Source organism: Exophiala oligosperma, assembly GCF_000835515.1.
Source record: "Exophiala oligosperma strain CBS 72588 unplaced genomic scaffold supercont1.1, whole genome shotgun sequence".
In the NCBI taxonomy this organism is placed as follows: domain Eukaryota; kingdom Fungi; phylum Ascomycota; class Eurotiomycetes; order Chaetothyriales; family Herpotrichiellaceae; genus Exophiala; species Exophiala oligosperma.
Window position 1 is genome coordinate 4,301,504 of NW_015622818.1, and position 24,595 is coordinate 4,326,098.

Consider the following 24,595-nt stretch of genomic DNA (forward strand, 5'->3'; position numbering starts at 1 on the left):
TACTTGTATTGTACAAATCAGATTGTTTATGATGATGATGATGATGATGATGATGATGAACCGGTAAAAGCCGCGAGACCGGAGAGGGCGAGATGGTGGTGGTGGTGGTGCCATCTGCCAGTTTGTCCTAGTAAGAGGCAATTTGTATGGGTACCTTGCCTAAAGTACAGTACACCCACTAATACTACTACCATACCATCACACGTACTGTACACCACGACATCCCTGACAATAAATCTCTCATTTTTGTAGTTTTCTCATCATGCAGGGAAAATCAGACTACCGAGTTTCTCGGTGAGCTTGGTCCCCTTTAGAGCACTTTGGAACCTTTGGGACTTCGGTTTGACGGCACCGCACCACCCTCTAAGAAGCCTAAAAAAAACGATCTGCAGCTAAGGGAAAGTATCGGTATGTCCCTGGACAAGTATCCGAATTTCGTGATTGATCCATTCTTATCGTCATTATGAGTTCTTAACGAAAAAAAAGAAAGAGAGGAGAGAGAGAGAGACGCCCAAGGTCGTCATTATTGATAACAACTCATCTCTGAAAACCCATTTTGTTTACCTTGGGTAAATGGTTTTCATGTACCAAAACTTTGCATTACTCGAATATTATGATTAGAGGATTAGAGGCTTAGATGATTATTATTATCATTATTATCACTATTCAAAAAAAACCAAAACTGTTTGCTTCGTGATGGTACAAAATGACAAACACAAAAAGGGGGGTATTTTGTCGTGAAAATCCTCAAAGAAAAAACACCCCTTCCAGACGATCAAAGGAGATTAAAGAAATCGACTCGAAAACAACAGACTGAAAAACCACCATGACTCCTTTTCTTTTGCTGCAATATTCTTCATAATTTCATCAACGACGTCTCCACCCTCTCCCTCTCTCCCCTCTGCTTCTCTCTGCTTCGTTCTCTCCTCTCTTTCTAGTCTCGCCGATGTTCACCGCCCTTTGTTGGCCCGAGTCTCTCTACACCTGACTGCTCGAGGCTTGGCTGTGTTTCCTGTGGGGCATGTGTGACTCGGCCTCGACCCGGGGCGTGAAGAAGGCCAACATGGCACTGCAGAGCCAGAAGAAGGCCCCGATGAAACAAAAGGCCTCGGTGGCCCTCCAGCAGGCACGGTACGAGGACCCCACGCCTTGGGACCACCCGTGCCAGTTCTTGTCGCAGTCGAACTCGATCAGCGCGCCAAAGGCCGAGAAGAAGGCCAGCGAGAAGAACAGGTTCACCATGGCCAGGCACCGGGGGACGACGTTGTAGATCCAGGCGAAGACGTTGGACATGGGTATCGCCAGCCCCGCGATGATCTCGGTGTAGACCAGACGAGCCTGCGGGTAGACCGGCGTGTCGTTGTAGTTGGCAAGGTACCACGAGTTGATACCCAAAACGACCTATCAAGGAAGGTACAAAGTCATTGCGTCAGTCTTTTGCAGCCGTTTTGTGGTGGAATGTTCCACCATCTTTTTTCCCTCGAGACTTGTCTTAGCCGGCCCTTGGGGGTTCTTGCGTCGACGCGAACAGTAGGCCGCAAGGCTCATCCGGGGGTGTAAAGAAGGGCCAAATGGAAACAGTCTCGACCAAAAAAAAACAAATGCCCCTGTCCACGGGGGACAGGGAAGGAAGTTTTTGGGACGTTGTGGAAATACTTACAGCGGCGCAGATCGATTCCCACATATAAAAGCCCCTCGACAGGAGCCTGAGAACACTAGGTTCCATCTTGCGTGGGTCGTACATGGACATTGGGGTGGTTGTGTAGTTGAGTGAGATGGATGATGATGATGATTATGATAGGCTTGTTTTTTCGCCCCGGAGAGTGCGAGCTTCAGTGATGATACACTTACATGAACAACCAAAAACATCCTTCCTTGGACACGGAGACATTCGCAATAGATATAATCCATCTTTACGAGGCTGTGGTCTGGTGACTCGTCCGGACTTCTCGAGGCTCTGTGTCGAAAACGCACCTTTGCGTAGTCTCTCTCTCTCTCTCTCTAAACACGAGCACAGGCATCATGAGCACATCACCCCATGGGCAGGGGGAGAAAAGCTCGTTATTCCATTCTGATCATCTGGAGTCAAAAGTCTTCTTCCAAGACGACCAGAAGGACGTCGAAGGCTGTCGACCGGGCGCGGGCACGCCAGAGCGGTCACAATTGCGAGAGAAGCCAAGACTGCTTGCAGATCACAATGAAAACCCGACCCGCGATTAGGTCGAACATGTCAAGACAAGCCAGGGCCTAGTGATTAGGTCAGCTGAACCCCAGCGAAGAGGCCGAGATTTTGCAAAAACGAACCAGAATCATCCGATTCTGTGCTGACTCACGTGGGAACGAAGAATGATACCCAAGGGCTGAATTGGTCTAAGGAAATCCGTATTCTCGGCCACAAGCCCCTGGCAAACGAAGAGTCGATCAATTCTTTTCGAATCCTCGCAAAATGCGATTGGTTCTTTACCCAAGATGAATCTATCGCCATCATGCAGCACTCAGGTGACAAAATGATTCTAGACTATTGAGCCGCGCACCCCCCTTTCGAGCCAGCGTCAAGGCGGGGTGTGGATACAAAAAGTGGTGTATCGATAACAACATCCTCTCATGACGATCCTCGCCCCTCGCCTTCTGGCCCCGACTCACAATTGTCATTAGGCATGTGAGTGGCCGACAGGCCCAAGTATCGGGTTGGGTGGGGACAGGGACGGTTCGGCGCTCGAAGTACGTGATTACCAGTTGCTTCAAAAAAGGGTACATAACAATGCTGAGGAATAAGCCCTGAAGGTCTTGTTTCTCCATTTATCGCTGGCTGCACGACGGTACAAACTGTGGCAAGAAGCAATAAAAACAATCTTCCCCCAAAATGTTTCCACAAGATAATAGCGAAAGAAGGCTCGCCTTCGACGAAGCGAGTCGCACTAGACCACAAGGAAAAGCATCGGGTCGTAGGTATGCAGGGCAAATGAGGCACAGGGTATCCCGAGCCTGCGACTTTTGCAGAATAAAAAAGGCCAAGGTCAGTCCAGCTGTCCCGAGTGTGTATGCTGTCCTGCGACGAAGCTGATTCGTATTGGCGAATAGTGCGACGGCGGTGAGCCTTGCGGCAAATGTTCAAGGAGCCAGACGTCGTGTACATACAGGTACGTTCGGAAAAGCTCAGGGTCTCAGACCGCAGCAGGGTAAGTAAAGGACTCATGGTTCAACCTGGTCATGGTCTGACTCCTCGTCAGGTATGCCGAGCAGTTAGCGCGCCAACAATCGATCCTTGTCGCATGCGTGCACGAATTGTATCGGCAATTGAAGACAGGCCAGGAGCATGGCATTTCAAATGTCACACGCTCTCCATCCAGTGACATCTCTGTAAATGACATCGTGGTTTCTCTCGGTTTGGACCCGGTCGACATTGCTGAGGCGGACGACTCGCGCCACACGAGGGAATCCAGGTCTACCACGGGTTCTTGTGCAGCATCCGTTAAGCAACACGGAGGCAATCAAAAATGCCGAGACTGGCCTGGCGCTGATCGAGGTCCTTCTGACGACTTTCTAGTGACCATGACACCTGGTAACTTTGAGACGAGTCCTCCCTTATCGACCACTGGTGATCGTTGTTCCACAAATGGCAGCGATTTGGATGGTTCTGATCAAAGCGGTAGCTCAAGTCCGGCATCGGCGACAGAGTGGAACTCCTTGTTTGACTTGGATGCCGCAGGGTATTATGATCCAATTGACTTCGACTCCAACTCCTTGTTTGCGGACATTGGACAGTCCAACTTGCCCTACCCATGGCTGCAACAAGAGTTTTATTGAGATCGTTGTGGCGTTGGACGCTGTTTCTGTACTGTGATCTTTGGGCGTTCGGATTTGGAATGGATCAATTGAGAGGTGCACCGGACAAGTTATTTAGATGCAAGTGGGTGGGGATATTGTCGTTAAGCTTACATAACGACCTGAGGCGTTGAGGAGCAGGCTCTTGCTTCCCATATCGAAACATTTTTGTCCCATGAAGCCTGCTGTGTTTCATTCGACTTGTATATGAAGCTTGTTGCATTTCATTGGATGTGTATATCTTTGTTTCGCGTCTTAAACATAGGACTGAAGCGATTACGTCCCGTCATCTTTAGACCATCTCTCTTGGAAGCAGTACGTTAAGCTGATACATGGTAGATTCTTCATCAGAACATTCAATGACTGTTGAAAGATAAGAGATACTCATGAGTAGCCTTTCCTGAGCTTGTGGGTTCCACATCTTCAACACAATCGTATTGTGATCAATGGACGTGCGATGTGTCTCGGCTCTCATGCACAGAAAGTGCACTCAGAGTTTTCTGTCATATCGATTCGTGGGCGTTTAAGCTCGTCGATACAAGCCCTGGACGTGCATTGATTGAGTACCCCACAGGATATCCCCGAGAAGCGAGAACGGGCTGTTGCCATAAGGCGACTTGTCGGACATCGTAGGTGAGGCTAATGAGGTCGGTTCCGACTTCTCTGCCCTCCCAGGCCCGAGGAACGACCACGGACTATTATCAAGCTCCATGGCGTCAGGGCCTTGCAAAAAGATACGAAGAGCCATGATGGCTCTTGCCATGGGGGCTGGCACTTCGGTCGGATCAGTGTCTGAATTAAGGTTCGTCATGACCGTCAAGAGATCTTGAAGAAGAGCGTGGACATGGTTGCTCTTGGTGTGCTCTCTGATGATGCCTAATAGGAGGGCGGAGCTGAGGGCTCTTTGCATGGCGATCCATGAAGTTCTGGTAGTCGACGACACCCTTTGCAGACCGAGATACGCGTTAACAGTCCCAGCTAAGCCGTTGATGCATGCTTCTCGTAGATGGCTTAGTCCTGGATCCCTGTGAAGCCGAAGTGCCGCTCGATGCAGGTCGAACATCACGTACGATAAATGAAGTGAAAGGTTCCAATGCTCGAGCTGGTCCCTCATGGACCGGCATGCAGAGACGTTCGTCAAATGAGGTGCGGCATCGGTCACAATTGCGTTTAGCCTATCACGATGCTTTAGGATGAGGGGGACCTCCTGGGTCGGGTCGCCAGCAACTGATCGTTCTCGTACAATGTCAAGGATTGCTGTGCATAACCTCTTCATGCATTCGAGGTAGGACATGTTCCCCGAGTTCTGGTTCGCGGCGCTGTGTTGGCGCCGGGAAGCGATGGTGAAGGTCGCGGGGGATCGGTCGAAAAGGATGGAGAGCAGGCTATCCTGCCATACGATGCGCCACCTAGGTTTGTTAGCAAACAGCAATAGTGTCCTGAGGAATATTGAAGTCAACGTACCAGATCTCTTCTCGAAGGCGTCCGTGCTCTGGCAACGTCGAGAGCTCTGCTGCTTCGTGCAGACCAATTGTCTGAGCCAATCTAACAGTAAGGCCTGGAATCGGTCAACGTCAAGGACAACAAGATAACACTCGGCTATTACCGAGCAGTGACCAAGCAACGCCAGCGTTCATGTTGTTCGCAATGACATTCCCAATCACGAGAAGGGACTGGATGTCCACCGGAGTCGGTCTCGACAGATGATTACAGATGCGTAGACACTCATAGGCACAGCAGACTAAAACTCAGGGAATTAGCAAATCACATGTGGGCGAGACCAAGGAGAAGCGTGATGACTACCATAGACCTGTGCAGTTAATTGCCGTTCTTTTCGTGGCAAGGACGAGCATTGGCAGCCCGACGCCAGACATGCAAACAGAAGGCTTATCCAATGGACGGTACGGCCATATATTTCCGAAGACTCGTCCACGTAGGCACCGAGCTGAGATCGAGAGTTTGAGCGAGAGAGGAGAAAGGTGGTCAGCTCGGATTCGAATTGATCAATGTCGACGACAGCCGGGTACAAGACATGGGCATTGTCACGATAGTGTCGCAGATACTGGAAGCAATCAGCGTCGGAGGGTATCAATTTACACACCTCCCGGACCCGGGAGGCCGTATCGGTCAAGCCCCAGAGGTCGGTGAAAGGGTAGGTGGCAGATTCATTGTCGAGGCCGAAGAGAGGCAAGACGGTATTTCCCACCACAGTCTGCAAGGCTTCCTCGTCATTGCCACCACCAAGGGCCACGGCCATGGCTGGGACCGAGTTGCGACCCAAATGAACCGAGCCATCAGCAACGAGCCCGCTCCGCGAGGGGATTCCTGGTGTAGCAGAAGCAACAGTATTTACTCCTTTTTCGCTCAGAGTAGGCAAACTAGCCTGTCTGACAGAGGGGACCGCCCTATCCGAGAATTGCACGTGGCCGGCTATCTCGTTCTTGATATCACGGAGAGAAGCTTCCATGGACTGAAGTTTCGACCATAGCTGGTTCCAGTCCAGCGTTCGCCCAGGCGTGTCATTGATAACCGAGGCGGCCTTTGTGGTCGAAGGAGTGTCGGCGACTGCTTTCGGCACCTGCTGGTAGGAGCAAAGGTTTACATGATCGCGATCAATGCATCGTTGGCAGGGTGTCTCGTAATTACACTTGACTTTGCGCTGTCGACATGGGTAGCAGGCCCTACGCTCGCGAGCTTTCCGTTTGCGCCGGAGGATCTGGTTGATTTCGGTGGGCGAAACACGATCCTCGTCCCCTTCGGACTGATTTGCATTGTCCATCGTGCGTCATCCGATGAAAGAAGTGGACTGATAATGTGAGCTGCGCAGACCACATTCAGTTGACTTTCACACACGCGATGTGTAACTTAGAGGTCAGGCTGCAACCTTGGCGCAGGCGACGCCCCATTCATCGGAGATATCGCGTATCTCGGGGTAATCTCGCATATATCTTGGTCCCTAACACCCTTACCTAGACCCTACCTAGAGGTAACAAAGGCACCTACAGTGATAGGGGATACATAACTAAAAGAGGCCGCCTAGACGTCTCCCTCATTACATTCACCATCTACTCGTGCATCATGTGCTCGTAGTAGCTACAATCTGTGAAAGATAATCCTTCATCAAACATCGCCCTCATTCAATCCCAGCAGCTTGCTTCAACTGCTGCTCCGACGCATACTTCGCCACCAACTCTTGCTTTGTAGCCTCGATCGCTTTGCCTTTGACATCTTGAAGCTCATCCATGTCGGACTTTGCCTTCCCGACAAACACAACTGTATTGGTCAATTCACTCATCACTGCGTAAAACATCACACCCGTCTCTGAATCAGGGCTACTCAGGTTAGTGTAGACATGATCTTCCTGCATTCCACGCATGATGAGTATCGTTTTCTCGAAGCCGATGGAGCCAGGCTGAAAGACAACGTTGACGTGTGTGAATTCGTCCGGGACGATGAAGGAATGAAGCGTATTCAAAGGCACTGTGACTGGTTTTCCGACTTCCAGGGGGATTGGCTTGAGATTCGCTTCGTCCATGTCTGGGGAGAGGAAAACAGTCATGCCGCCTTTGATCAGAGTAAACGTCTCGGTGAAGTCGGTGTGGTAATGAGGTGGTGCCGCTGCTCCTGGAGCCAAGTCGGAAACGACGACAGTACGTTGACCGTTGTTCGTCAAGGACGATTCAACAATGGTAGGGACCTTGTCGGCCGACATGTCGACAATTGGTACTCTGTAGGATGATTGAATGGGAATCGTTGGGTCAAAGTCGAACGTTGAGATATTGGAAGCTGACAACTATGCAACATAGAAGACTTTTATGGCCAAAGATTTGCGAAGAATTCAGCTCCCCGTCATACGAAAATCCTTTATGGGACTCTCAAGCATCAGGTACCTCGTCATCGCCATCGGAGGAAGCAGTTTGTATCCCTGCCGACCTTAGTGCGTAAGCCGAGAGGGGAATGTGAGGAAGAGGGCCAGTCTCAAGGGTACATTCGACTCACGACATTGTAGTTTGCGAAACAACGAAGATACATCGTCCACGTAGGTTGTATTGAGTGCGCTGGAAATCGGTCAGCCATGCACGCTTCATCGTCACTAGCTCGGTCGGGTGGTCAATGCAGACACAGTGGCTTTGCCAAAGGGGAAAGGTGAAGTCTCGTCGCGAGCTATATCACTATTTAGTGCTGAGAAATAATATCATGGAGAGACGCCAGAAGCTAATGTTTGCAAAGTTTTATCACGAGTGGTCAACTAGAAACAGTCAGGTCTAGGCAGGTCAGCGCGAAATCAGCTGTAGCTTGTTGACTTTGTAACCAAAAAGTCGTCGGCAAAACTCCGCAACCCCATCTCCAGGCAATGACCCACGTAGCCGCAGTGCTTAACACTTCGTGGCAGCACGTTTGCTGTGTATGCCCAATGGCCGGGGAGACAGTCGATTGAATCAATCAAAACGCTGTTCGTCCCGTCTTGACTGTTTTGAGAATTCCCGCATCGGCCATTTTCTCAATCATATTCAACAAGACGAAATCACAGCCACGTTTCACCACCATGTTGATCGTGACTGGTACCATCTCTTCGTGGAACGTCACGTTGCTGAAGTACGGCACTTGTCCAATAGGTATGGTATAGTCTGCGCATCCATATATGGGGCAGATATTTGCTCCTGTGATCTTGGCGGTTGGCGGTGTGACGGCCAAATACGAGGCAGCAGGAGACTCATTAAGGCTTTCCTCGCGGAACGAGGGAAGCCCTCCTGTACCGATGTCGTATAACATAACCGACTCCGAGCAAGATTCCCCGGTACTGAACTGCAGGTTCTGTTCGTACCATTCAACTGCGAGATTCTTTTCCTGCAATGCCTTTTGATAGGCCTCGGCTGTAGTTTGACTCTCGTTATACCTACGCCACCCTGGACGTCGAGCAGGGTCGATGGGAGGGAACCGGCCATCATAGAGCTTAGCCCATGTTGTGATGAGTGGTTTTGCCACTTCCTCCCATTGAGTGTACGAGTCGATTATTCCAATAGGGCCAGAACTCAGGTAGGTTAGATTTGCGACTTGGGGGTCCGATGCATTCTGGACGGTGGCCGTGAAATTGAACTTTTCTACAGTCATCCCAAACAAGGTGGACATGTTTGCAATGAACTCTTGTAGAACCACTTCTGCAGCCGAGTTGTTCAAAGGTAAATATTCCACGGGATATAGAATTCGTTTCGGGAATGCATTGGTATCGGGCAACGAAAGCGGGGACAACCCAGTCAAGGCTGGAGACTGGAAGTATGATGGGGTGTACCTATGATAGTTAGACACTCAAACTGATATGATCGTATCGCCAGCCTACCATGCCTTCGAGAATTTGACCCATTTGTATGGAGATCTCGAAAAAACCCCTGTCGTGTCAGTGGCGCCGCCTAATGGCATCACTCGCTCGAGGTTCATTAGCCCCTGGCTAGGGCGTTGGCTGTAGTCCAGTAAATACTTGTACACTTTGGCTAACCGAACAAACTTACCCATAGACGCCGGCAACTGCAGCAGGCCTTCGCATGGAGGAACCTGTGTCCGACCCGATTGCGTAGTCGAGCCAGTCATAGGCAGCAATCGAACAACCTCCGCCAGAGGAAGATGCTGAGCACGTCAACCAGCCATCACCTCGGGGATTGAAGGGGTAATGCTCGTCCTGCCAATCCCAAGGGTTCGCACCAGAAGCGAACTGGGCAAGTTTGTACTTGCCCACGATAACTCCTCCGAGATCTATGATTCGCTGTATCGATGGAGCAGTCCCATCAGCAATCGGAGTTATATGTGCCCATGCTTGGCTGCCACCAGATGTCTGCAAGCCCTTAATGTCAAACAGATCCTTGATAGCGACACGTTCGCCTGCGAGTGGCCTGTCATCGGTCCAGCTATAGATTCGAGAAGGTACTGGAATCATGGGGTCCCAGAACGCTGGCAGAAACGTTGGTAGCGCAGTGAAGCTCCCGTTGCCATCGTTAGCCTCGTAAGCCCCAAAGAGGAAATCTCGGTATGAGTCCGCATAGAGAAGGTAGACCATTTCGAAGGCGAGGGACTCTAGAGACATTGTAGCTACGTAAGGTCCTGGTGGGGGTGTATCCGCCAGAGCCAGGGTAGTGACAGTGCAATTGGCAGTCTCAACATGTTGAAACCCTTCGCTGACAAAGATTTGGCTCACTGCGTATGACTGCAAGTAGCTGATTGATGTCGGATCTAAGATGGGATCGGCGGCGGTAGACGAGATGAAAACAGATTCCAAGAAGTCCTCGGTGAAGACATCGTCAGCATCCAGATAGCTCGCGACAATGCTCTGAAGCACTTCATTTGTGACGACCGAAGCATTCGTGTTGATCACCGTAATAGGAAAGTTTGAGGAAGTAGTGCCAGGTGTAAATGAACCAGAAACAACAGTCTTCGGATTCTGTACGTTCGCGATATACGATAAATTGCCCATTGTAAAAAGAAGATCGCCACTTGACAAGGTCTGAATGGGCGCATATGGAGTGCGCTTCGCTGGGGCGCATGACCCAAGAGCGATGCATGATGCCAGCAACGGCAGGAGTTTCTTTGCGACAGGCATGGTGTTGTTGGAAGGAATTTATCGTCACGAGGAGTGAGAAGCCTACCTCTGAAGTCTAGGGCATCACGTATCTTTATCTTCATACCTTGACTCGACCTTGATTCCGCAGACACACAAAAACATACACAAAATCTCTTCCTCGCGCTTTCGTCCGCTCCAGGTCACAGGCGACGAGATAAGAGCCAGCATCGCTTAGGCTGGCAACTTGTGTCCTTCCTCTTACGTCGTTAAGCTAGGCAGATAATGAAAGATCGGTTCATGGTACCAGGCACCGCCGTTCTTGGCTGCGCCGGATATCGGGTGTTGTACGAAATACTGTAGTGGGTGGGGATGGGAAAGTCGGGATGCATATCGAGAGCCTTGCTAGAGTGACTGGTATCATCAAAGCTTTGGTACTGTGGAGGATGCGCCATCGGTGGGAGATTCGACGTAAAAGGTTCAGGATAGGTCAATCGAAAGGGTTCGTTCGTTCGAGGCTAAACAACTGCTGTCACTGTCAATACTTGGAAACGAGAGGTGCCTCAATCTCTGCAGAGTAGCATTGTCATTTCTCTCGTCAATGTGGACAGGGTACAGTACATGCTGGTTGACGGTGGGACAAATGTGGCGTCTGCCACAATACAGTAAATCAATGTGCGGAGTACGGATACGGTGACGCATAATTGACATTATCCCGAGTCCAATCCACTTTCGGCCATCTTCGTCTTGGCTGCTGCCGTAGCATTTTTTGTGGTACTTCAGCATTTTCGGTCTCTGTGCTCGTATTACTGAGTTTGTGTTCTCTTGCTTTCTCTCCTCAAACACAGTCGAAGCGTTCCATAAGACTCTTCGCAGTCAGCACTGGTCCATCAAAGGGAACGGCGTCCCAGACGGACAGATCGAAGACTGCACGTATGCAAACCTGACAAGTCTCTGCCTGACCGTCACTGGCGGAACGTCTGGGCTGTCGACTCATGCCTGCTTATTGGTAGCGGACTTGTGCGCATGTGGGCATCTGGAGTGTTGGTTCTCGCGCCAATATGAGGCTGCCTTGGCCACGTCCCTTTATCCAGGAGCCTGTTGATACAGTCGACATAGACTCGAAGCGATCGAGAGTTCCTTGGTGGGCAATATGCCTCTTCTCATTGTCGGCCGTTGGCTTTGCTCTACAACTGCTCGTGGCCATTGAATCATCATGGTCTCGACCGATCACCGCTCTCTGGGGTGTCACAGGATTGTGCATCGCCATTCGGCTCCCCAGAACAGGTTCAATACCTCTTCTAACAAGCTATGCTTGTATCGCAGCAGCTGACTTGGCTGTCGCTGCGTCCAGCTTTGAATACCAGAGACTCGGGAATGATGCAATATTCACACTCTCGGCCACGGCGCTCGCGTTGATTGCACTGGCCGTTGTGATTCTCATGCCTTTGCGCGACCCAATTATGGACCGGAGCCAAATCAGCAAGCCCTTCACCGCTCCTACGAGTAATCTTCGCTCACCAGAGGATAACATGAGCTTGTTTCAATGGATGACGGTCTCGTGGATGGCACCCTTGATGAAGATTGGCAACAAGCGGCAGCTCCACGACGAAGATGTCTGGGCATTACCTTACGAGTTTCAACATCGACATCTCCACGATACTTTCCGTGACCTTCGCGGCACAGTCGTTAGGCGCCTTTTGGTAGCCAACTGGATTGACCTGATGCTTCTCTTCCTCTTAGCCATCCTAGAACTGGTAACGAACTATTCTGCACCCGTCATCCTCCAGAGCCTGCTGAAAGCCATGGAAGGAGTGCAGGCCAAGAAGCAACCGGCGGTCACATCAGCACTATTGATATTGGTCGTCAGGTTTGTCGCCGCGCAGAGTGCGGTCTTTAGCCTATGGTTTCAAAGACGATGTTATGAACGTTCTCGAGGTGAAATGATTACGATGCTTTACGAGAAGACCCTTCACAGAAAAATCCTTGGAGGACTACCACAAGACAAGGAGAAGACTATGGAGCACGCTGCTCAAGGCGAAACTGACCACTCGTGCAATGATTCCGTAGATGCCGTTCCAGAGACTGAGTCGTTGTTGGACGGTCATACCAAACGCGTGCCGGGGATTATGCAACGTGTGCGAAACACCATGTCCAGATTTCTGCCATTTTTAACCTTTGCACGGACATCGAAAGTCGAGAAGAAACCTCCTGCATCGATGGGTAAGATACTCAATCTTATGCGAAACGATGTTTACGAGGTTGCTCAGCGCTTTTGGGAGTTCCAGAACATCATTAACAAGCCATTGGGACTTGTTCTCTCCATCGTTCTTATCTGGCGTATGCTGGGATGGTCATGCATGGTTGGCGTTGGGGTGGTGCTTTTGGCACAGGTCTTCAACTACATCCTGGCTCGGATTCTGATGAGTTGGGAAAGAGAACGTCGAAAAGCAACAGATGCCAAGTTACAAGAGATATCTCAATATGTTGAGGCTATCAGACATTTGAGATGGTACGGCTGGCATTTTACCTGGCTCGACGGCGTAATGTCAGCTAGGCAAAAAGAACTCAACCTGAGGATCGTCACTTATCTGTGGAACTCCGCCATCCGGTTTCTCAATTCCCTTACCAGTGGTTTGGTTCCCGTCGCTACATTTTATGCGTACACGGTTTTCGCCGGCAAACAGCTACGAGTCGACGTCGCATTTCCTGCTCTACAGCTTTTCGCACTCTTACAAACGAATATTCGGGAACTTCCCGCGTTGATCACCACTCTGCTGAACGCTTCAGTCGCTGTTGGTCGTATAGAAGATTTTATTGCGGAACCGGATAAAGTCGAGACAACCGACAGTCGCCATGACTCGAACAGTCTCGAGTTAAAGAATGCCTCATTTTCTTGGCCTGGTCTATCGAGTGTGACATTACACAACATCACAGTTTCTTTTCCTCAAGGCCTAAGTGTCGTCTATGGGCCTGTTGCAGCTGGAAAGACAGCTCTTCTTCAAGCCTTGCTTGGGGAGCTTGACCTGCGTGAAGGCGAGCTTTGCCGCCCCGATGCGCCCATAGGATACTGCTCACAGACACCATGGCTACAAAGCATGAGCATCAGAGAGAACATACTTTTTAACACGCAGTTTGAGGAAGGACGATACAAGAAAACACTCGAGGTTTGTGCTCTGCTTCCAGATCTCGCGAACTTCAAGCATGGAGACCTCTCAAACATCGGTGAGAACGGTATTGGACTTTCTGGTGGACAGAAGTCTCGTGTCGCGCTTGCACGAGCCGTCTATAGCCGTGCGGAGATCCTTCTCCTAGACGATCCACTAAGCTCTCTTGACCAGCAAACAGCTGAATGGATTGTCACAAAATGTCTCTGTGGCACACTGATGGAAGGACGAACAGTAATTCTGGCTACGCACCGCACGGACCTCTGCCACCATCTGGCCGCTCAGCTGATTGAGATCTCAAATGGCACTGCCATTCTGCATCGAAACGATGAGGATCTGACAGATTCGGCCTCTGCAACGATCGTCGAAAACACTCATACGACAACCGATGATGATACTGGAAAAGATCTTGAGGATTCAGCTGCTATTCCAGATAAGTTTGTGGAAGACGAACACAGAGCACATGGAGGTGTTCAGTTTGCCGTGTACTGGCAGTACATCAAAGCCGGCACTCTCAAATGGTGGTTCATCGTCGTCTTGACCGCCGCCTTGTGTCGCCTTGTCTACATCAGTGAGAGCTGGTTCCTGAAAGAGTGGGGTGAAGCATACGATCGGATGAAGGCTCATATCTTCACGTTCCAGAGATTTGACTCTGATGTTCATGTTCTCGAGAGTCCAATCAGCGGTCTTTTCAGCAGATTTCCTAATCCCTCCTACAACGTGAAGCCCTGGCTCCTAGGATTTCTTGTCATCGTGATCTGTGACACGGTGGCATTGATTCTCGCTCAAGTCTCCATACTCGTTGTTACATACATCGCAGCGCGTCGCATGTTCAAAGACATCATGTACCGCATCAGCAATACCACTTTTCACTTCTATGATGTGACGCCAGTGGGCAGGCTCATGAATCGCCTTACATCAGACATGGGAACGGTTGACGGCAACATTGCAGATCAATTTATGGTCGTGATATGGTATAGCATAGCTTGGATTGCTTCCATGATCGTGATCGCAAGTGTAACGCCCCTTTTCCTGGCGTTTGCACTTGCCCTCACGCTAGCTTTTGTGGTCATATTTCTGCAGTTTCTGCCCACTTCGCAAAGCCTGCGTCGTCTTGAGATGGTCTCACTGACACCTCTGATGTCTAACTTTGGGGCATTGCTCAACGGTCTGATGACTGTTCGAGCATTCTGTGCCCAGCCTCAATTCCAAGAACGAAACATCCAGGTCACCGATGCCTTTCAGAAGATGGACCATTTTTATTGGAGTCTGCAAGCTTGGCTCATGTATCGCTTCGATACCTTGTCGGCCGTGTCAACTTTCATACTGACCTTATTGGCCATATTTTCCAACTTGTCCGCTGGTCTTACGGCCTTTGTCCTTGTCGCAGCCCAGAAGTTTGTTCAGTCAACACACGCGATATGCAAACAGTACGGACAGCTTCAACTCAACTTCGTCTCTGTGGAGCGAGTTGTGGAGCTCATGCACATCGAGCAAGAGCCTCCAGGATCTTTGGAACCCCCTGCGGCCTGGCCGACGTACGGCAGCGATATTGTGTTCGAAAATGTCACCTTGAGGTACCAGCCGCACCTGGAGCCAGCGCTTTCCGATGTTTCCATACGACTTCGAGGCGGAACGACGAATGCCATCACAGGAAGGACTGGTTCCGGCAAATCCACCCTGGCGTTAGCGCTGCTTGCTACCATCACGCCCGACTCCGGCCGCATCTTGATCGATGGTGTCGATATCTCAAAGGTCAGCAAGCAAGCCTTGAGAACAAGAGTCACATTTTTGGCACAAGACCCCGTGTTGTTCCCTGGATCGCTACGCCACAACCTAGATCCTCTGGAGGAGCACTCAGACTATGCGTGTGAGGCTGTAGTCTCCAGGGTCTGCGGAAAGTATGGATGGACATTGGATACGCAGATCGACAATGGCGGTCGAAATCTTAGCCAAGGCCAGAGGCAGCTTGTTGGACTCGCTCGAGCCATACTGCGACGGAGTGCCATCATAATCATGGACGAGGCAACAGCTAGCATTGACATTGAAACCTCTGCTGAAATCCAACGTGTACTGAGGGAAGAGTTACAAGAAAGCACCATCATCACTATTGCTCACCGTGCCGCAGCGGTGGAAAACGCCGACTACTGCGTTACACTAGCTGCTGGACGTGTTCTGAAACAGGGTAGACCTGAAGAGATTGGATTTTAGTGTCGGTTCTTTGGCGTCCAAGGCGTGAAAGCAGGTTTTGTATCATCGAGATAAAGGATAACTAAAAGATTGCGTTTCCAACCCTCCAAGCGAAGAAGAAGCAGTGCCTGGACCGTAACCATTCCTCATAGCATCGCTTCCAGACAAGATAGAGAACAGCCTTCGCAAGTCACATCATAACTCTTATCGATGACAGTGTAAGTCCATTTTTATCACTGCGCTACCTCTCACTGTAGACGGTTCATCGAAAAGTGCAGGTATACTGAGTAGTGGATCGTCATTCGAAGGGATTTGGAGGACGCAGGGCGATTCGTGTCCACATAGAGTGGTAGGGTGGCATCGAGAGGAGCCCTCGGTATTAGTATCAGACAGCGTAGGCGGATGGGTCAGTTTCGAGGTCGACGAACCATGCAGCTACTAAACAAGAGAACAAATTGGAAGAGAAGCTGCGTATCTAGTGGTAGGAGACGGCGACGAAGCATTGGAATTCCGCGCAGCCGGCTAAAGAGGAACGCGGAATATCGTGGAGGTTGTGATCGGCCGTACTACATCAAGCATGTGGGGGTTTTTACTTTGCCGTAGTATCCTTTACTCCAGATTTTCCCTCGGACCCGATGCCCCCGTCCAATCACAGACGCACAAATCATCACACCCAAATGACGTGCCGTTTTCTAGACACTTCCAACCTGCCCATTTTGTGTCTCTCACTTACTTCTCATCCTCTCACCGCCAGAGTCGTTGGCGATGTCCATTTAATGTGCCATCTGAATCCAACAGTGAGTCCTCACAGTCAACTACTATCTTGAATTTCAGGATTTCCCCTGTCTTGGATAGCTGAGCTTCGTGGTGGCCGTTGATGTCTACCGACACTTTTCACCATGGCCGACACTCCTAATTCTCAACAAGACGCCCAGGCCTCTCGCGTGATATCTGGTCATCTGCCTTCGGGTTATACTGCAGAATTCGTTCCCGTATCAAGTTCTGGAGATGCTGGAACCGATTCAAACGATGCAGAAGGCGAATCCTCCCTCCAGCTTCAGGGTGGTGACATTCACCGAGACCTCTTCAAGATACATCACCGAGGCAAACTCCAACAACGAGCTGCAACATTTTCACATCCACGTGCCGACTCTACCAATGATGAAGATGAACAGCCTACGGTGGCAGGCCACCTCGCGCCTGGAGGCTTCCGACGCGAGTTTGTGAAGCAAAAATATGGCCGCTTCAACCCCGCTGTCATGCCTGTCACACGAAACTTTGTCGAATTTCTCGCGTTGTACGGCAGTTTCGCTGGAGAGGATCTCGAAGATACTGACGACGACGAGGCCCTGGAGGACGAAGAACAAGCTCCTACAGAAACTCGACCACTGCTGGGTCGACGGCGGACCACGACCCGAGCACAACGAGGCGATGCCGGCACAACCAAGACCTTCTTCACCTTACTCAAGGCTTTCATCGGCACCGGCATCATGTTCTTGCCCAAAGCATTTAACAACGGCGGCATTCTGTTTTCATCCATCACCTTGATTACGGTTTCTCTCGTCACTACCTTGGCTTTCCACCTGCTGCTGCAGTGTCGACAAGAACACAAGAAGACCGGTTACGGAGAGCTTGGAGAGACTATTGGCGGTCCAAAGTTAAGAGCTATCATTCTTGGGTCCGTCACGATCTCACAGCTGGGATTTGTCTGCGCTGGCACGGTCTTTGTTGCGGAAAATCTACACTCCTTCCTACAAGCTGTCACCAAAGGGTCTCAACCGTTGTCCACGAACGTACTCATCGCCCTACAGCTATTGGCCCTGATACCATTATCCTACATCCGCAATATTTCCAAGTTGGGACCCGCTGCTCTGCTGGCGGACGTCTTTATCCTCTTGGGTCTAGCTTACATCTACTTTTACGATATTAGCACGCTCGCCAATGAGGGCATCCATCCGACAGTCCAACTCTTCAATCCCGATTACTACACGATGACTATTGGTTCTGCCATCTTCACGTTTGAGGGCATAGGACTTATCCTCCCCATCCAATCTTCCATGAAGGAACCTGATAAATTCGAACCGTTGCTATGGGTCATTATGCTCATCAACACCATCATTTTCACCTCGATAGGAGCTCTTTGCTATGCCACCTTCGGCTCGGCCACGCAGATCGAGGTCATTTCGAATTTTCCGCAAAACAACAAGCTCGTCAACGCCGTGCAGTTTCTGTACGCCATGGCGGTCATGGCCGGAACTCCGGTCCAATTGTTCCCGGCCCTGCGCATCCTGGAGGGCAAGGTATTTGGTCGTCGTTCCGGCAAGAGAGATGCCTCGACAAAATGGAAGAAGAATGGATTCCGGACGGCGCTCGTCATTGTCTGTGTCTTGATTGCAATCCTGGGCTCCAACAACCTGGACAGATTTGTCGCCCTCATCGGCTCGTTCGCTTGCGTTCCCCTCGTGTACATATATCCGCCACTACTGCATTACAAGGGCGTCGCTCGGACGTCGTGGACCAAGATTGGCGACATTGTATTGATGGCTCTGGGATTGGCATGCATGGTTTATACCACCATCATCACTGTCGTCAACAGTTTTTTGAAGTCGTGAAACACTGTTAGCAGCCACGTATGAGTTTGAGGGCTTCATGTTCGACCTCTTGCAAATTGTTTCGGAAAGGAATGTCGAGGCTGGCACATCCCAGCTCGATGAGCTCATTATATTATCATTACCGCGGTGTACGTACTGGATCTATAAGCATGATAGGTGACCAATCTAGGAACACTCGTAACAATAAAAACGCAAGGGAGCTTTCAGATGTGTCTGCTGTTCAGAGGCGCGGTTTCAGTAGCCAACACAGTAAAACAGAAGAATTCGAACGCCCTGCAGAGTAAATTACCACCGGTCACTCTTGTGTTTCAATCAGCTACAACAACCCCTGCGTGGACCGCGGTATTTTCCGTGATGGCGTTCACTACTATTCTTGATGTTGTATTGCTCGCGTTGCTTCCTGGTATGATGGCTGACTTTTCTTTCAAGAAGACCCTTTCCCCCGTGATGATGGTCCTGTCTAGGTGCTTACACACGTTCAAATTTAGCCCCCTTGACAAGGTGTTCGGTGGCGTCCAGTACTTTTTCTGGTTTGTGATTTGTGTCGTCGAAGGGCACTGATTCCATCCGTGCCAAGCAGAACTTCCGAGACCCTTTGGATCTATCTCGGAACCTCCTTTTCACGAAGGGGGAGGTTCTCTCCCTCAGATCTGGTCGGTATTTAGTTCATGCCCAGCTTTTTACCGTTTCAATATGTCTCTGCATGGTCGAAAATATTAAGGCCCCCTCACATATCAAAAGGAACCAGATCTCTTTGGATGAGCGACCATCCCAGATTCGCGCGAGACACACGCATCTGCGATGTACGAGCTTCGCCGGGGAGATTGCGAAGCCGGGGAGGGGAGATGTCGATGTTTCCGTCTGGGCCAGACGCTGCCTGTTGCTGCCCTCCCCTGCATGACCATCTCAAACATGGCTGGGGTACAAACGGGGATACGAGCCTCGGTCGTGTACGGTGATGCCACCACCGATTTGATGTGTAAGGCTGCCCCCGAGGATTCGGCCTTGAAATTTTCTTGGGGTGTGGCAATCACATTCCACCCGACCGAAACCCGGTTCCTCTCTGAACCTGTCCCTGTCTACTTACCATCGACGTCGTGGCCAGACCATTCTGGTTTTCAGCAAGGAGGAGGTGGAGGAGGAGGATTCAGATTGGTTTACATGTCATGATGATGCGTTGGCGCCACACCCGAATTTGAGAGAGACAGACTCGGACGAGCAAGGTGAGAGAGTACGAGTCGCGCTTACAAGTATAAGAAGGTGGTAGAGAACCTCATTCCTTCAACATTCTCAACGCACCAAATCCATTCTCTCTGTTCCAGTGTCACTCGTTGTCCAACTCACCCCCAGTCAATCGTTCACACTTCTACTCTCGTACATCTTCCTCGCGGACCTTTGGTTTGTCACTTTCATACACACACTCACACACGCGCACGTCCAACCACGAAAAATGAAGTTGCTCAGTGTCATCATCACATCTATCGCTCTGGCATCCACCACCATCGCTGCACCAGGAGGATGGACTCAATGGCAGGGAGGGGCAGGTGGTGGCAGGTCTGGAAATAACAACAACGGAAACAACAATTGTCTCTCTCAGAACGACGCCAATGACATTGTCAACAAGTTCATCAGTGTCCTCAACCACCCCGACATCAACGCATCCAATGCGACCGCTCAAGCCTTGATAGCCGACGGTTTCTTTGAAAAGAGTGACTCTATCAATATGCTCGCAGGTCATCCGGTACGTTACTGTCTCCTCTCTCTCTCTCTCTTTCTCTCTCCTCTCTTCTTCTCTTCTCACCCTTTTATCCTCACAACGCTAACCTTTTCCTCTCTCTCTCTCTTTTCTTTTTCAGGCCGGCTCGGAATCATTCAAAGGCAAGGCACAGTACATCCAAGGTGTGTTGCTCACCCCGTCCATCACCGGCATCAACACCAACATGGTCCTCCCGGCCGGTTGCGACAAGGTGGTCTGGCACTGGACCTTTACCGGCATCGGCACCAGACAACTCCCCGTCAACGGCATCAACATCTTCGAGATCACCGCCAAGAAACAGATCGCAGACATGTACGTCGAGTTCGACAACATCGCCTGGGGCATCGACACGGGAATCACCGTCTACAGTCGCAACGGGACCAAGTTGCCCTTGGCTTGAAGGTCCGTGGCCTATCAGTGACTATCCCAAACCCCGACCATCACGACCGGGGGGGGGGGAGGATAGGATCTACTTTTCTCACTCGATCCGTCACAAGAAACAAAGCAAAAGAAAATGACGAGGACTTTGTCTTTTTTTTCTCCGAGTTACCCGAAAGAGGCGATTTTCGTTTTCGTTTTTTGGTTTTTTCTTTTCATTTCGGAACAGACACAGTCACAGGCAGTGACCGTAAGGCAGTTTAGGAGGGCGTCCTTTGGATTATTGACAGAGTACTTTACTTTTTTGACAAGACACGAGTGATTATTATTTTTACAAGACACTTTTTCGAATACAGCCTTCCCCAAAAGGAAAAGGGGGTTTTCTGGTTTCTACTTCTTCGTATTCATTTTTGTGTTTGCCTGTCTGGTACAAAACCTTTTGGACTGGCTCCTCCAATTACCACTTTGCGCTCATCTCATTCATCATGAGCCCCCTTCTTATCTTCTTTCGAGCCTGTATGACAAGCCATTGGGATGTAATTTCTATTGATATCACCCCTGTGACCTACTGTGGTCAAGGTAACCGGTTGTCTAACAAAACCATCTCTAGTCCATCTCCGTGTCTGGTTGCTCGTCTCCAGAGACCCCTGTTGCTTCTTCGTCCATTCCTTCGGCGGTCAAAGGTGCGCCGTCGTCTTTGTCTCCCGCTTGCTTGTGCGACACGATTTTCCATCCACTCGGCGTGCTGGTGTCTTTGACGTATTCCGACATAGGGAACTATAGGGCTTAGTTAGCATCACTGTCTCCAACTCACTCGGTCCACACTTACATAATGGTCGTTCTTCTTCATCGTCACCACCCACGGCACATTATCAAATGTCATAGCCCTTAGTCTGAAATAGGTATTATCTTCAATCTTGCTCACCTCCCGGACAAATACATCCAGGTCTGGAGTCTTCACACCATTGACATGAGTGATGAAATTGGTGGGAGCAAGTCCATACTGGTACGCCGGTGATCCCCGACTTCTCGCACTGACATAGATCTCCGAGTGCAGTTTACTGATCTGTTGACGCACAGCGTGATGTGGCTTCTGCAGCACCGCGCCACAGAAGACAACGGCGCGAGCGGTTTCCAAGTCCTCTGTTGGCACTGTAGGAACACGCAGCCGGACCTCTTTGCCTTTCCGTACCACCAAAGCATCGAGCCATTCCTTGTCGTACATGATATCGAAATCAGATACCCTGGTGATGAGCTGGTCGTTGAGAGTAAGAATGATGTCCCCTTCTTGAAGCAATTGGCCATCACCGGGGCCGTTGGCAGGACCGCAATCGACCTTACGGACAATGAACAACTGGTGCCGTGACGGATTAGCTTTGGCCACCTTCTTGATCCATTCATCTGAAACTCCCATGATACGACATTGAGCCATCTGTACCACGTACGACTCCATATTCAAAATGCGTAGTTTGGGAATGACACCGGCACGAATCTGGTCAAGGACCGGATTAATCATGCTCGTGGCCAGACCGAGGTGATATTCAGTATCTCGATGACTGCCCTGCGTTCTCTCGCCCATATAGGTGAGCCAGAGAGCTTGCACCACACCATCCGACCCGATGAGCACTCCAGACGAACACTGAGATGATAGTCCTGTATCCACGGTGATGGCATCCAGATTGACAGCACGGTATCGGGGAGCAGCAGCATTCGCTGGAATACCGACCGCCGTAATGTCTGTGACAGTGGTTTTGGCAACAACGATTCTGTGATTCTGGTTGAATCCCACGAATATGGTGTCAGCCCCCTGTTTAACCATATCAGTCGCCAGACGAGCGCTCTGAACAGGCGCTTGGACCAGCTTTGGGTCATATTGAATCACAGTATAATTGGTGAGTGGATGAAGGAAGATGACTTTTCCTTCAATCTGTATAGAGTCGGCAACTGTAACAGTAATATCGCAGAGGTCGTATGGGACGATGGCTCTAGACACCACGACCAAACCTTTTTCTGCATCAATAACAAGGCCAAACCCAGTTCTCCTTGCTTGAGGATATCCATCAATCTTGACAGGCATATAACAGGAAACTTTGACGAAGGATCGAACGATGTCCGCAGCAGCTGGCAGATCGTCCAGTTGGACAAAGTCGGCAGCTTGAACTTTGGGAGGTACGGCGGCAATTGCTTTACCCAAGTCTTTGAAATCCCACAAGCCCGTTGCGTCATTCCGTACGGCCAGTCTCATTCGCTGGTGCCAATGTCGGTCGATGTGCACGATGCTCGTAGCCCTCGTGTGCAGATCCCTGATATGACGGTACGAAATAACAATACGAGACTTGTCTGGCACATTCCGCATGACCTCGATGAATGCATCCAGGTCTGGAGTCGGCTTCTGATCGACTGTGTCAATGATCCACCCAGAGAGAGCGTTGTCCATCTTGAAGGATCCGGCAGCCTCGGCCACGTAAAGACCTTTGCACGCAATTGCATATAACCGCGCTTGTTGATATGACAAGTTGTGGAAACTGCCACCTGCCACAGCAACAAATCGATCGGGAGTGATTGCGTGCAAATCCCCGACGTCGAGAGTAGCCTCGTAATCCTCTCCCCCACGCTGGAACAATAGATTAATCTTACCGCCTACGCTAGAATCCAATATCGCATCCAATTTGACAAAAGAATTCAAAAGCTCTCCATTGACTTTGATCAGGACATCTCCTTCTTGAATCTTGTTATCGGCAGGCCCCTCGGGCAACACAATCTCTGCCACAAGCATGCTGTTTTCGGTAGGAAACTGTTTCCGCATTGCTGATTCCCAATTTGGAGTTAGACCAAGTCTTCGGCAATCGTCAAAGGGTTTCAGCATCCATTGTGTCTGGATGGTGCCTCGAGTTATCGGCTGGGATTGTTGTAGACACTGCAAGGCGCGCAATGGTCGGTCGAGTGGCAGAAAGTAGTCGGTGGCGGCACCATCCACGCGCCCGCCTGCCTGAAGTGCAACCGCATTACCGTTCAGATTGACAACAGGACTGCCAGAACTTCCACCGGTCGCAGCTGCAGCCGCCTGAATGTAATTTGTGTTGAAATCGGAGTACCCTTCGCCATATTCTGGAGCATTGCGGTCTAATCGACTGATCACACCGGAGAGAATACTGAGCTTCTCACCGGCATCGTTTCCAACCACTCTGATTTCGACCCCGACTTTGGCAGATTCTGGCTGCAGCTTGAGCGCCTCCAATTGCATGTACTTGATGGCCTTGGGGTCGAACTGTAGAATGCCGAAATCGTGAACCGGGTCGCGGTAGACCGGCCGCACATCGCACTCTTCATGGTTGTCGAAAACACAATAACCCCAAAACGGCCCAGAACACACCACATGGCGGTTGGTCAGGATGTATCCGTTCTCTGCGTCCACCACGAACCCAGTGGCCTGACTCGAGGTGGACAGGTCCGTATCAAATGAACAAGTTTGACAAAAATGTATAGACACCACGCTCTTGATGACCTTTTCTATCGTGGCCTGCCATTCAGGTGAATCCCCGGCGGCTGACACAGCGTTGATTATCGGAACAGAATTTGCATCTGCCTCAATGTCGTAGACCGAACCATTCTGGGGGGTCGCATCTCCCGGTGTTGGGACGCCATTCTCTTGCTTCAACTGTTTCTTAGGCCTCTCTATTGCTGATATCGGGCTGTTTCTTCGTTTGGGGCGAGCTTCGCCATTGGTGGCCATCGTGGTAGCAAATCTGGGCCGAGGCGCAACGGGAAAGGCCGACTGGAGGCGGTTGGGGGAGACAGAGGACAGGGTCTGGAAAGGTGCAGGCTTGTGCGATCCAAAGTCGGTCGCAATGCGAGCTTGGGAATGCGCGGAGAATGGTCGAGGGTTCGCGGAGCACACAAAACGTCGGTGCGTCGCCAGGGAATTCGATCTCGGAGGGATACAACAGTAATGAGAATAAGATACCCTGATGAGTCTGGGACGAATGTATGGTACCATTCAGACAGCGATAAGCAAGTAAAAAAGCCAAAAAGAAGAAGTAACAAGAACGAGAAAGTACTAGCAACCTCACAGAGACAAAATCACAAGGCTGCGCGCGGTTACAGAAGCCTGACGCAGTCA

The 24,595-nt window shown here is 50.5% G+C and overlaps 9 protein-coding genes across 9 annotated transcripts; 4 read left to right on the forward strand and 5 right to left on the reverse strand.

Moving 5' to 3' along the window:
• Nucleotides 1-415: 415 nt before the first annotated feature.
• PV06_01464 (uncharacterized protein) lies at nt 416-4,171 on the forward strand. The gene is made up of 3 exons (XM_016402068.1): nt 416-3,016; nt 3,082-3,179; nt 3,231-4,171. The coding sequence occupies exons 1-3, from the start codon at nt 2,864-2,866 to the stop codon at nt 3,805-3,807; spliced, it is 828 nt and encodes a 275-aa protein (XP_016269121.1). The 5' UTR covers nt 416-2,863; the 3' UTR covers nt 3,808-4,171.
• PV06_01465 (uncharacterized protein) lies at nt 979-1,726 on the reverse strand (the record flags this gene model as incomplete). The annotated part of the gene is made up of 2 exons (XM_016402069.1): nt 979-1,401; nt 1,661-1,726. 2 exons carry the CDS (start codon nt 1,724-1,726, stop codon nt 979-981), a joined length of 489 nt encoding a protein of 162 aa, XP_016269122.1.
• A 177-nt stretch (nt 4,172-4,348) lies between the features above and the next one.
• Nucleotides 4,349-6,604, reverse strand: PV06_01466 (uncharacterized protein; the record flags this gene model as incomplete). The annotated part of the gene is made up of 4 exons (XM_016402070.1): nt 4,349-5,234; nt 5,290-5,383; nt 5,432-5,566; nt 5,629-6,604. 4 exons carry the CDS (start codon nt 6,602-6,604, stop codon nt 4,349-4,351), a joined length of 2,091 nt encoding a protein of 696 aa, XP_016269123.1.
• A 236-nt stretch (nt 6,605-6,840) lies between these two features.
• Nucleotides 6,841-7,982, reverse strand: PV06_01467 (uncharacterized protein). The gene is made up of 2 exons (XM_016402071.1): nt 7,814-7,982; nt 6,841-7,750 (listed from the first exon to the last, which is right to left on the reverse strand). Exon 2 carries the CDS (start codon nt 7,535-7,537, stop codon nt 6,959-6,961), a length of 579 nt encoding a protein of 192 aa, XP_016269124.1. The 5' UTR covers nt 7,538-7,750; nt 7,814-7,982; the 3' UTR covers nt 6,841-6,958.
• Nucleotides 7,983-8,049: 67 nt separating this feature from the next.
• Nucleotides 8,050-10,993, reverse strand: PV06_01468 (uncharacterized protein). Its single transcript, XM_016402072.1, has 3 exons — nt 9,333-10,993; nt 9,164-9,283; nt 8,050-9,115 (listed from the first exon to the last, which is right to left on the reverse strand). Exons 1-3 carry the CDS (start codon nt 10,412-10,414, stop codon nt 8,269-8,271), a joined length of 2,049 nt encoding a protein of 682 aa, XP_016269125.1. The 5' UTR covers nt 10,415-10,993; the 3' UTR covers nt 8,050-8,268.
• A 201-nt stretch (nt 10,994-11,194) lies between these two features.
• PV06_01469 (uncharacterized protein) lies at nt 11,195-15,861 on the forward strand. The gene has a single exon (XM_016402073.1). The coding sequence runs from the start codon at nt 11,434-11,436 to the stop codon at nt 15,748-15,750; it is 4,317 nt and encodes a 1,438-aa protein (XP_016269126.1). The 5' UTR covers nt 11,195-11,433; the 3' UTR covers nt 15,751-15,861.
• Nucleotides 15,862-16,469: 608 nt separating this feature from the next.
• On the forward strand, nt 16,470-18,795 carry PV06_01470 (uncharacterized protein). Its single transcript, XM_016402074.1, has one exon. It carries the CDS (start codon nt 16,629-16,631, stop codon nt 18,339-18,341), a length of 1,713 nt encoding a protein of 570 aa, XP_016269127.1. The 5' UTR covers nt 16,470-16,628; the 3' UTR covers nt 18,342-18,795.
• A 486-nt stretch (nt 18,796-19,281) lies between these two features.
• Nucleotides 19,282-20,556, forward strand: PV06_01471 (uncharacterized protein). Its single transcript, XM_016402075.1, has 2 exons — nt 19,282-20,082; nt 20,198-20,556. The coding sequence occupies exons 1-2, from the start codon at nt 19,792-19,794 to the stop codon at nt 20,495-20,497; spliced, it is 591 nt and encodes a 196-aa protein (XP_016269128.1). The 5' UTR covers nt 19,282-19,791; the 3' UTR covers nt 20,498-20,556.
• Nucleotides 20,557-20,811: 255 nt separating this feature from the next.
• On the reverse strand, nt 20,812-24,554 carry PV06_01472 (Pro-apoptotic serine protease nma111). Its single transcript, XM_016402076.1, has 2 exons — nt 21,305-24,554; nt 20,812-21,252 (listed from the first exon to the last, which is right to left on the reverse strand). The coding sequence occupies exons 1-2, from the start codon at nt 24,470-24,472 to the stop codon at nt 21,082-21,084; spliced, it is 3,339 nt and encodes a 1,112-aa protein (XP_016269129.1). The 5' UTR covers nt 24,473-24,554; the 3' UTR covers nt 20,812-21,081.
• Nucleotides 24,555-24,595: the final 41 nt, after the last annotated feature.